This window comes from Acipenser ruthenus, chromosome 4, assembly GCF_902713425.1.
Source record: "Acipenser ruthenus chromosome 4, fAciRut3.2 maternal haplotype, whole genome shotgun sequence".
Classification (NCBI taxonomy): domain Eukaryota; kingdom Metazoa; phylum Chordata; class Actinopteri; order Acipenseriformes; family Acipenseridae; genus Acipenser; species Acipenser ruthenus.
In genome coordinates, this window is record NC_081192.1 from 9,105,599 (window position 1) to 9,117,895 (window position 12,297).

Below are 12,297 nucleotides of genomic sequence, written 5' to 3' on the forward strand. Positions count from 1 at the left end.
AAAAGTGGATTTAAAAATAGTCTTATTAGCTTATTTTATTTATTTATACATTTATGTATGTTATTCTCTGAGCTTTTCAAAAAGAGATGGAAGTTTCCATAACTGTATATGGATATGATCACGATTTTACAGATGTTATAACAAATGTAAATTAGATTTCAATCAATGTAAACAAATGTAAATTAGATTTCAAAGTGTCAATCAATATTGCACGGCACTGTTTTTAGTCACTGTAGTCATTTCTTAGTTTCTAACATTGGCAATGAAAGCAGTTTTTATGTCAATAACGATAAGCTTCCAGATGTGTGCTTAAAATACCCAAAATGATACTTGGCTACTGGGATATTTTTCAGAATGAGTACAGTCCACGTCGCCTAATTGGGATACTGATAAATCGGGATTTGTGCTTAAATGGGATACTCTGGGAGACTGTTCTTCCCAATGTTATGTATGTCGTTTAATTGGGACATCACTTTGTTTAATTGGGATACAGTATTTTTAAATGATGAACGGAGATCGCTTTTCAGAGCAAGACAGGTTCACGTAGCACAGTGCAGTGAGTGCGTGATTACGCTGTGACTTGTGTAAATTGCGTAAACCATGTTGAACTCTTGAAGAAGGAGGAGTCTCCTGTGGTTTCTCAGGCTGCTGTTGCAAAGAAAGTTGGCATGTCAACATCGCAGGTGCCTCACCTTGTGATAAGATGTGATTGCATTATTTTTCATGTCATGTAGAAATAAAAATTGGCGATTTCATTTTGTTTAGGAATAAAAAAAAAACTTGGCTTGTATTTTAAATTATGTATTTAAATTAAGTATTCTTTTTCTTTTCATTTAGAATGTTGTCTCAAATGCCTCTCATTTAATTGAGACATCTACTTATTCTGGATATTTTTACTTCTCCCAAGGCGTCCCGATAAAGCGGTGCCGACTGTACCTGGTTCTAGATTTTCTACCTGTGCTGACCTCTACTTTAAGTAAATGTATATTGTCTAGGAAATCTAGTGCATGCAGAAAATGTCCAGAGGTGTAGGGCAGCAAAAGCATGAAGGCGCCATGTGTAGCCTTATAAGTCAGCAGAAGAATCATTACATTTACAAATGGGAAATGTGCTTATATGATTTGATACAACCTTTTTTCTCAAAATTCAAGGTTAACCTCTAAGGATGAGGACGTACAATATGTTGTTTTCTGCAAGTTTACTGTAGCAACAAAATGTAATTGGATACCTCCAACATAAGTTCCATGTACTTGGATATACATCTTAAGGAATAACTAATGATTATTCATTTTCTGTTTCTTTTTTAATTGTTTCCATCATGTTTAAATGCTTCCACCAATGTACCGTAACTGCTGGTTTCACTAAGAACTTGCTCTAGCTTACTATACTGAACCTCTTATTCTATGCATGATAACTGATGTCAATTGTGGGCCAAAATGTCAACAAAATGCAAACACCAGAACCTGTGCATGTTCATTGAAGCACAATTGTACCTACAATATAATTCAGTGTATAAACTGGGGTACTACAGGAAAAAGCCTGATAATGTGTAAGAAACAGCCCTCACCAGGATATTCCCCACTGCACTGAATCACATTTCTTACTCTATTTTTTACTAATAATAATAATAATAAAAACTACAAACAGTAAGAAATATTACCAAGTGCAGTCACACTCATCTGTTTTACTGTTTTTGTAAAAATGTAATGAAAACATACATGATTTTAGATCCATTGCTTGTTCACATTGAATAGAAAAGGCTATCTGTCTGATCAATACTAGGTTACAAATGATGGGTGTGTTTTGATTCTCTAGTCACAAATAGCCCTATTCTAACTAAACTAGACTAACTTCCAAGACTGTGGCAGGACTATATTCTATTAACCAAATGTATCTTTGCAGCTTAGCGATTGTGAGCTTAACGAGGTCCCCTTATGATTTACAACAATGTGTTAACTGTCAGATAGAAGATAATTTTTACAACCCAAAAACAATCTTCATCCCCACTTTTTATTTGAAACAATTAAACACAGTATGTGTTCAAGAGACATGAAAATCAGAACTAAAACCTCAAGAGATGAGCAGGAAATTATTAAAACTATTATTTGTTCTTTACCACATTTGACGTGTCACTTTTCTTTGTTTTACTAATGACTTCCTGAGAGAGAGAGAGAGAGAGAGAGAGAGAGAGAGAGAGAGAGAGAGAGAAAGAGAGAGAGAGAGTTTTTTCTGAAAAAAATTGTTTTTTTGGGAAAAAAAAGGATTATAAATTGGAAGAAACGGCCAAAGAAAGCAGCAACAACAACAACAGCAGGAGGAGGCGCACCAACAGCAGTGCAGGGCTGGTCACATGTCCCTCCGCGTCTCTGATATGCCGGACGTTTGCCTCGCCTGTCTGGATAAAGAAGGTTGGTGCTTCCTGTGTGGCGAGGTCAGGCACCTTCCCCTCAGCCAGAACAACGCATGGCAGGAGAGGGAGGAGCCCCAGCATCCGGCGTCAGTGGGAGAGGACCCTCTGGCTGCGGGGCAGACGAGTCCACTCTCCTCCGAGGGAATCTGGGACTGGCTGGTGGAGCCTGAGAGGAATGTCGAGGAGGTCCTCCCCGATGTGGTCAACCTCCTGTGGGCCCGAGATGGGAAGTGATGAACAGCAGTGCTGCTCAGCGTCCATCCAAGACATCACAGTCATGGTGCTGGACTACCTGAGAGCGGACATGAGAGGGGCCTCGCCATCTCTAGTCCCATCAGGTGGAGCCACATCCACACCAGGGCCCAGGGAGGAGCCACACCAGTCCCCTGTGACCGAAGGAGAGCCGCACCAGTTCCCTGTTGCCAGAGAAGAGCTGCACTAATTCCCTGTGGCCAAAGGAGAGCCGCACCAGTCCCCCACGAGCGAAGGAGAGCTGCACCAGTTCCCTGTGACTGAGGGAGAGCCACATCAGTCCCCAGTGATAGAGGACGACTACCTACTGCTCCTGCCTCCACCACCAGAGGGAAACTATCCACAGCTCCCACCTGCACCGCCTAGGGCTGCCGAGCCTGCATCGCCTGGGGAGGCCTGCTCGCCCTCGCCTGGGGTCGCCAGCTCTGCCTCACCTGGGGTCACTAGCTCTGCCTCACCTGGGGTCGCCAGCTTGTCACTGCCCGGGGTTACCAGTTTGCTACCGCCTGGGGTTGCCCGCTCTGCACCGCCTGGGGTTGCCCGTGCACTTTTGTCAGGAGTTGCCTGCCCTGGAGGTCGTTTGCTGCTGACCTCTGGGGATTTGCTGGGGCTGGAGCCAGCCTGGGAGCCATTAATGGCTCCACTGACAGCCTTTCCGCTGTCAGCTGGGAGGCTGTCGGCATTGCCACCAGCAGCAGATCAGCAGCAGGAGTGTGCCACCCCGCTGTCAGCATTACCGCTGACAGCATTACCGCGGCCAGCTTTGCGGCTGACAGCACTGCCACTGTCAGCCAGTCTGTGGCCCGGATCGCTGCTTGTGGGTCCCTTGAAGCCTCGCTTAACGGCCCAGAACGTTGAGCGGGACTTCTGGGACTTTAAGGGGGAGGTGGCCATTGAGGCCATGTGTGCTATGCACAAGGGGGGGGCATGTGTGACAGGGTGCCCCGTCCCCTTATAAATATTTGTGTTATTATTGTATATATTGTTGTGATTGTTGTGGTGATGGGTGTTATTATTGTAATCTGTGTTGTACAGTGTGTGTGTGTGTGTGTGTGTGCTTATTGCTAGTTGTTTGTTTATGTTTGGGATACTTATTAGTGTGTTTTGTTTAGTGTTTTGTTTATTTTGGCCATTGCGCAGTTTCTTTTGCATTATTATTTAATAAATGGGGAGCGCCATTGTGTCTCATTCGCCCTGCAATGGCATTGTTTGTGTTTACTTCCTGGTGTGACGTCACCCCTGCAGCCGTCCCGTCGCACTTCCATTATGCTTCATGTATAAAATGCATGTCTGTAGTATGCATACCTTTAACTCTTGTTATTCTACTTAACTTTCATATCAGGGAATATGTACTGTTCAGTTTTCATTGTACTGCAGTATACCGATTAAAACTGGCCTTTTGTGTTCTAACTGTGTTCTGACTAATAACTATCTGTTTAAACTACAGGTAGGTTCTAACCATTAGAATTTGTTTAACTATGTAAAAACAATAAAGTGAATGAAAGAAACACACTTTACTGAGTCATTCTGAAACCTAAAATTGAAATTGATTAAATCCCAATAGAGGGTTATCACACTGCTCTGGCTCGTGGTAAAAGCCTGTGGTTTTTTTTTTTTTAAAAAAAAGCTTGCACTCTTAAAGCGCTAGAAATAACATTGAAAAATGACAGAACACACACTCTCTATAAATAACTGTTCCGGTATACAGTTATACTAAGAGGCAGCTTAGATGGAATGATAACGCCTAACTGTCTAATCTGACTGCAATGCCATAAACTGAAAATAACAAGCCTAAGAATAGCTGACCCACAGAACTGTTTGTGAAACAGTCCAAACAGCCAGAAGCTTGCAGTTCAGGGAAGCTTAAGCATATACTGATCATTGAGCTGCCCCTGCTAGTTCTGCTCTGAAGAATGTTAAAAACATGTTATTTTCTTTTGGTGCATTAAAAAATAGGCATTTGCTATTTAGTCATGGCTGCATGCAGTGATTTATTTCAACTTTGGGATTTTTAAACCCTCACTCCCACTGCGCTTCCTGACATGTATTTGTTTTTTTCCCCACAACAACTTAAAGAAAAGCACTTCAATGAAGCTACCTGTAAAGTGCAGTGTGAATCATCTTTAGATAAGATAGCATTGCTCATGGTGATGTCATTGTCCTTCTCTGTATAAAAGGAAGCATTTAAAAGGAGCAACTTTTTGGTATTGAAAAGAAAGGCTAAAACAGGTTTGTGTTATTCTAATATTCTAAATTGCACATACTGACTCTGAATAACAACAACATGTAATACAATACCAGCTAGTCATGCAGCTACAGATTCCAGGGTTAAATTTGACACTTAACAAAAGGTCAAACATGCATGCCTGTGCATAGAGGTACATGTATGAGCTAAAACTATGTACCATGCTGTTACATACATGTAAATACAGTAAATACTACTACTACTACTACTACAGTCAGTACTTGGATATCCGTTACCCGGATACACGTCAGTCATGTTTTACCGCCCTTGTATTAAGAATAAAATCAATCCCCATTATATATATATGTAACATCATATCATGGGTTGTTAATGTGGAATTTCACATACTGCTACAATACGTACCTGATTTAAAAGTATGTACTGTATTACAGTCCACGTGTCCACAGTGGTCTCTTTTGGCAAGTGATATTTTCAAAATCATAAAGTTCTGAATTAAAATATTTCTTCTGTTAAATATATTACTGTACCAACAAAACCAACTACAGTACATCTAAATGTAAGCCTGCTTATTTTAAAACACAGTCCTTTCAGCTATGTATTTTTGACATTGTATCTTTTTTGTGTTCCCTAAAAAACGGACAAGGGTTGGAACAGGCCAAAATGAAATTCAGATATGTGTCACACTAGTTTAACCATCACTGAAGTCAACATTTTATAGGGTCGGATATGCAAGTGGTGACTGTACTAGTACGACTAATAATAACAATAATAATAACAACAACGACATATTAAATAAATACAGTTTCACTCATAGATACAGTCTCACGTAACTTAATAAACACAACAGGCATACAGTGATACAAACTGGTCTTTGAGCTAAATTATATATATATATATATATATATATATATATATATATATATATATATATATATATATATATAACACACACACACACACACACACACACAATTTAAACCACAAAAGTTTGCATCCCAATAGCAAACTCAAACTAAAGGTATCACTCAAAGGGGTACCAGTACAGAGAAAGAACACAGACCCAACTACAACTGATACTTCACTGTAGCCTCTTCTTTGAAAAGGTTTGTGACAATAAACAAAAATATAGTGATGATACAAAAACACTGAGAAGAAAAGCGAAGACACATCATCACCACTGCTAGTATGTGACAAGCCCTGAGCCCCTGAACCTCTGCTGATTAGAAACAAGCTGTCACTGCTTACCTGAACTGATCATGTTGTGCATTCTGTGCTGAGCCAAGAACTGCTCTCGTCCAGAAACCCCATCTGAGGAGAAACACGATTCACTCTCGTAAATTGTCTGCAGCATATTCCAGTCAGTCCTCACTTCAGCTACATGAAAGATTCATCACAACCCTGCTCTAGCAGTCACAATGGACCATCCCCAGCCTTGTAGCTACCCAGGAGAAGTAGATCTACCTTTTTTGTATAGTATATTAATGACTTTCTCTCTCAGTGTACCAGAAGAGAAAAAAAAAACAATTAAGACAGGGTTAAAATAGCAATTTGCCAGAGTATTTTTAGCTCCTTGGGTTCCCACAGGCTGAAAGCTGGCAAAGAAAGCCTTTTCTCTAACCCTAGCTCAATGAGAGAGAACTGCTATCTTTTACATATTTATTTATTTATTTTTTAAGTGTTTCCAGGTACCCAAAGGCTTCTATGAGGATTAAGTCAACTCAACCACAGCTCTGATAAGTGTGTTCTGCCCCTCGCTGCGATGTTGGCTGAAGCAAATGACAACTCATTTACATATGAAGAAACAACAACGTGGCCCACAGGCGACAAAAATAGAACAATGGCCAGCCTGAGCCAAAAATAGGTCAGGCATGGCAAGGGGATTGGAGCGGTATTAATGCGTTTAAAAATACCACTGCAAACACAGCTGTCTGTCTCTGTCTTTCAGGCAGCCACAACATCTTTGTGTAAAGGGGCAGTGTTTTTTGTTCCTGTACTTTAGCAGGGCCAATTACATTTAACAATTGCATCTATTTATTTTACTGTATTTAATATTGAGCAGTGTCCCATCAGTTTAAAGCAGAATGATTTAAATTTAAGTAGGTGTAGAGGTGATTTGATGTTAAGGTTTACAAGGTTTGTCGATTTATATTAGTGTACTATTATGTGTGCAACATGCATTTAAAATGAGTAACCCTACTTGGGCCTTTGGGAATTCTTCACTGATAGGAAACTCTTATTACATACACAAACATACTATAATATACAGATGCCATTTTTCAGGCATCCCTATTACTGTAAAATGCATCTATGGTTTAAAACAATAATATTAATAATATTTTAACTGACCCTGCCTCTGCTGAGCCAGATCCATATGTGTATGTTTTTATATACATGTTTTTTTTTTTTTACATAGAGTGAGTGTTTCAGTGGGGTGTAGCTCTGGTGGTTTATAATCTATGCTGAAACATTTTGTAGGTGTTTTCATTCTTTCCTATCATAGATTGAGTGTATGGTTATAACATATTTAATTACAATGACACATTAAGTCCAGGCAAATGAATTTACTAATATACCAATACAACAAAGAAATAAAGAATAGCAGTTTCAAGTACAATACAGTATTATCAATCTTTAATGATTACTTATAATCCAGTTATCAATCTCATAGCTGTGCAGTGCTTACTTATTTGCAGCTTGATCACTCCAGAGTCCAGACCACAAAGAACATGCGGTGGATGCAACAACCAGCAAAGGGATCATCCAGGTTAGTAATGTTTTTGTATGACTAGTCCACCAAGCATAGGGCATGTGTTTAATATCGGTAACATTATATTTAGTTTTAAAAATGGATTTTGGTATAAAAACACTGGGCTTCTGTATGGTTGAGGTATTATTAAAATATGGTCTGGTGGACACATAAGATTGCAAAGGAAATTATATCATGCATATTTGACCATCAAATTCGATGGACCCGATTTTGATGACCGGCCAAGCCTCTAACTCTTGGACAAAACACGTTTGACCGTGAATTTGATTAAAAAAAATAATACAGGGATCCAGAGTGGGACATCCGGTAAAGGCACTCCGCGTGGAGTGCAGGATGCGCTATATAGCCTGGAGATCTCTGGTTCGAGTCCAGGCTATTCCATTGCCGACTGTGGACAGGAGTTCCCAGAGCACGGCACACAATTGGCTGAGCGCCGCGCAGGTGGGGAGGGCTTAGGTTGGCCAGGTTGTCCTCGGCTCACCACGCACCAGCGACCCCTGTAGACTGTAAGTAGCCTGTAAGTTGCCAAGAGCTGCGTGGTCCTCCGACACTGTAGCTCTGAGGTGGCTGCATGGCGGGCCTGCAGAGTGAAAAGAAATGGATGACTGACAGCACACGTTTCGGAGGATTTGTGTGTCTGTCTTCGTCTCTCCCTAGTCAGCTCCGGGGTGGCAGTGGTAAGCCGGGTTGAAATAAAAAAATAATTGGGCTTTCCAAATTGGGGAGAAAATGAGAAAAAATTGCCGATTTCAAATTTTAATAAATAAATAAATAAATAAATAAATAAATAAATAATACATTTAAAAAAAATGCCGCCTTTGCCCTGTAATGTTATTTTGGTGAAATGCTTTGCCTCGTTCTTTTTCATCTGACATTATTTCACACAGTTATTAAGTGTGGGCTTTATATTACTTAATTCAGAAAGGAGACATCCACAAGATTTGAAATTAACTATTCTTTATTTAATTTGACAAACGACCATGCCCATAAACAAACGTAATATAATTTGACCCATGGCCTTGTCCATTGGAGCTCGACAGCTGCCCTGATATGCTGGTCAAACTCTAATGTAATGATTATTGATTAAATGATAAGTAATGCCAGCGGGCAGAACAAGTGGCACTCTGGGCCACCTTCCCCCTGGACAAGGTGCGCTGCAAGGTGGAGGAAGAGGAGGAGGAAGAGGAGGACCAAACAAAGAAATGACAAGGAGGTGTAGACAAGAGGGCTATTTAAAGGAACAGCTTGATTACGTATGTGATTAGTGGGTGGATTCTCCATTTCAGAAACACAACATAGTTTCCAAGGACATTTTTCTGAGCAGCATTATTATGTATGAAAGTGTCACTTTAGAAACATCATAAAAGCTGTATTGGAAAGGATGTGATTTATACCTTTACTTTAGTGATGCTGTGAAAAGAACATCCTTTTCGAATGATGTATTGAATTAGCAAATAACTGAATAGATAGATAGATAGATAGATAGATAGATAGATAGATAGATAGATAGATAGATAGACACTGATGCACAAAAGAAATGCAGCACTGAGGTCTAATGGATTTAATCAAATATTGTAATCATAGATAAACAAAATCACAGAAAATGTTAACAAAAATACAGATCAAAGAATCAGATGTTTTCAGTATGAAACTGTCAAAATGAAAACATTACAAAGTTAGTATCGGGTATGACCTCCCTGAGCATTAACACAGTCCTGGCAGCGTTGACGCATAGACCTGATCAGCCTCTGGATACACTGCTGTGGGATGTTCCGCCATTCTTCCTGTGCAGCTGCAGCCAGCTGGTAATGGTTGGCTGGTCGCGGTTGTCTCCTGTGGACGGCACTGGCGATTTGGTCCCACAGACCTATTGGGACTCTACTGGACTCAGGTCAGGAGAAAAAGCTGGCCACGGCAAGACCTCGTCCTTGTTTTCTTGAAGTTGGGCAATTGTAATCCTAGCACTGTGTGGTCTTGCATTGTCCTGCTGGAAAATCGACACTTCCAGATTGGCTTGCAGGAATGGAAAAACTGTTGCCTCAAGGACTTCGTCAATGTATTGCTGAGCAGTAAGGTTGCTCTGAATCTGCACCAAAGGTGTTCTTGTGTTAAAGGAGATTCCTCCCCCACATCAAGCCACCAGAACGTCACCATACATGCTGTCTTCCGTCAGGTCTGTCAAGGGTAAAATGGCATTCATCGGTGAATAAAACACTCCACCACTCTCTCTGCCGCCACCTCAGATGTTCTCTGGCCCACAGAAGACGGCGATTTCGTCTCTCAGCTGTCAACATCTTACCCCTGAACAGCCTCCGAGCACAAAATCATTTTCATGCAGACGGCGAGCTACAGTCATTCTGCTGATGCGCGGGTTATTTCTTCCTGGAATTTCTCATGCTGTAACCACTGCAGTCTGAAAACTATTACGCAGATGGATCAGTCAGATGTGGAGGGTCCTGGGCCGGTGTGGTGACCCACTGCCTTCCAGGACGTGGCCTGTCCCTCACAGAGCCGGTTTCCTGGTTTCTCTGGACTAGTCTGCCAATTGTTGAAGCAGAACATCTCATTCTCTAGGCAACTTCTCTCACAGACAGGCCGCCTTCAATCATGCTGATAGCAACCAGGCGATCTTCATCACTCAAGCTGGGTATGGTCATATCTTTCGTTGTTCTTGCGTGAATTAAAATCATGTCTTTTTGAATGGCTATTTATACCGATTCTTAAATCGACTCATTTTGGCACCTGGTGTTTTTATGAAATCACATGACTTGAGCTCAGTATTTTGTTATCCCAAGGAACAATACTACTCAAACAATCAACAAAACTATCTGCTCACTATTTAAAATATAAATAATATTATGTATATGCCCAATGAGCTATTGATGGAAAACTTATACTGTTGTGTTTTCATTGTGTGTCAGTATTTAATGACGTATGCAGGACACAAAGTTACATATGTATTGCCCACCTGAGCTGTATGCAGATGGCAAATGGGGGGGACCGTGGTTAGACATTACTCCTGGTTAGATGTTACTGCCGTTTTATAAAACTATCATATACAAACAATATCCACGTTATTGAAATCTCAACACTCCAGCCTTTCAAATTATGTATGGGATCAGCAAATAACTATTTATAACAATGTATACAGTACACAGAGTTATGCAACTTTATTAATTTCCTCAGATCTTTGTACATTGATCAACGATTGTATGACCTAACTTAAATGTATATATGCTATGTCAAAAGCAACATGAGTGTAAATGACTGATAACTCACTTTGTGTTGGATACCCAGTAGACACGGCTCTGCTGTATAACACTAGCTAGCTTTATATATATATATATATATATATATATATATATATATATATATATATATATATATATATATATATATACAGACGTGCTCAAATTTGTTGGTACCCCTCCACAAAAAACGAAGAATGCACAATTTTCTCTGAAATAACTTGAAACTGACAAAAGTAATTGGCATCTACCATTGTTTATTCCATATTTAATAGAAATCAGACTTTGCTTTTGATTTTTTATTCAACATAATATTGTAAATAATAAAACAAATCAAAATGGCATGGACAAAAATGATGGGACCGCTAACCTAATATTTTGTTGCACAACCTTTAGAGGCAATCACTGCAATCAAACGTTTTCTGTAGCTCTCAATGAGACTTCTGCACCTGTTAACAGGTAGTTTGGCCCACTCTTCCTGAGCAAACTGCTCCAGCTGTCTCAGGTTTGATGGGTGCCTTCTCCAGACTGCAAGTTTCAGCTCTTTCCATAGATGTTCGATAGGATTCAGATCAGGACTCATAGAAGGCCACTTCAGAATAGTCCAATGTTTTGTTCTTATCCATTCTTGGGTGCTTTTAGCTGTGTGTTTTGTGTCATTATCCTGTTGGAGGACCCATGACCTGCGACTGAGACAGAGCTTTCTGACACTGGGCAGTATGTTTCGCTCCAGAATGCCTTGATAGTCTTGAGATTTCATTGTGCCCTGCACAATTTCAAGGCACCCTGTGCCAGGCGCAGCAAAGCAGCCCCAAAACATAACCAAGCCTCCTCCATGTTTCACTGTAGGTATGGTGTTCTTTTCTTTGAAAGCTTCATTTTTTCATCTGTGAACATAGAGCTGATGTGACTTGCCAAAAAGCTCCAGTTTTGACTCATCTGTCCAAAGGACATTCTCCCAGAAGGATTGTGGCTTGTCAATATGCATTTTAGCAAATTCCAGTCTGGCTTTTTTATGTTTTTCTTTCAAAAGTGGAGTCCTCCTGGGTCTTCTTCCATGGACCCCACTTTCGCTCAAAAAGCAACGGATGGTGCGATCAGAAACTGACGTGACTTCACCTTGGAGTTCAGCTTGTATCTCTTTGGCAGTTATCCTTGGTTCTTTTTCTACCATTCGCACTATCCTTCTGTTCAATCTGGGGTCAATTTTCCTCTTGCGGCCGCGCCCAGGGAGGTTGACTACAGTTCCATGGACCTTAAACTTCTTAATAATATTTGCAACTGTTGTCACAGGAACATCAAGCTGCTTGGAGATGGTCTTGTAGCCTTTACCTTTACCATGCTTGTCTATTATTTTCTTTCTGATCTCCTCAGACAACTCTCTCCTTTGCTTTCTCTGGCCCATGTTCAGTGT

At 40.5% G+C, this 12,297-nt stretch overlaps 1 protein-coding gene across 7 annotated transcripts in view; it reads right to left on the reverse strand.

Moving 5' to 3' along the window:
* The window catches only part of LOC117400527 (histone deacetylase 9-like), a 148,030-nt gene that overhangs the window by 44,525 nt on the left and 91,208 nt on the right, over positions 1-12,297 (reverse strand). For 3 of the 7 annotated variants that reach the window (XM_059021979.1, XM_059021978.1, XM_034000623.3), the window contains one exon: positions 6,114-6,176. The exons of 2 other annotated variants lie outside the window; for them this stretch is intronic. In XM_059021979.1, coding sequence (XP_058877962.1) covers positions 6,114-6,176 — 63 coding nt within the window. Of the gene's footprint in view, positions 1-6,113; positions 6,184-6,557; positions 6,705-12,297 lie in introns of those variants that run through there. 2 more of the 7 variants (XM_059021981.1, XM_059021980.1) reach the window with 2 other exon arrangements.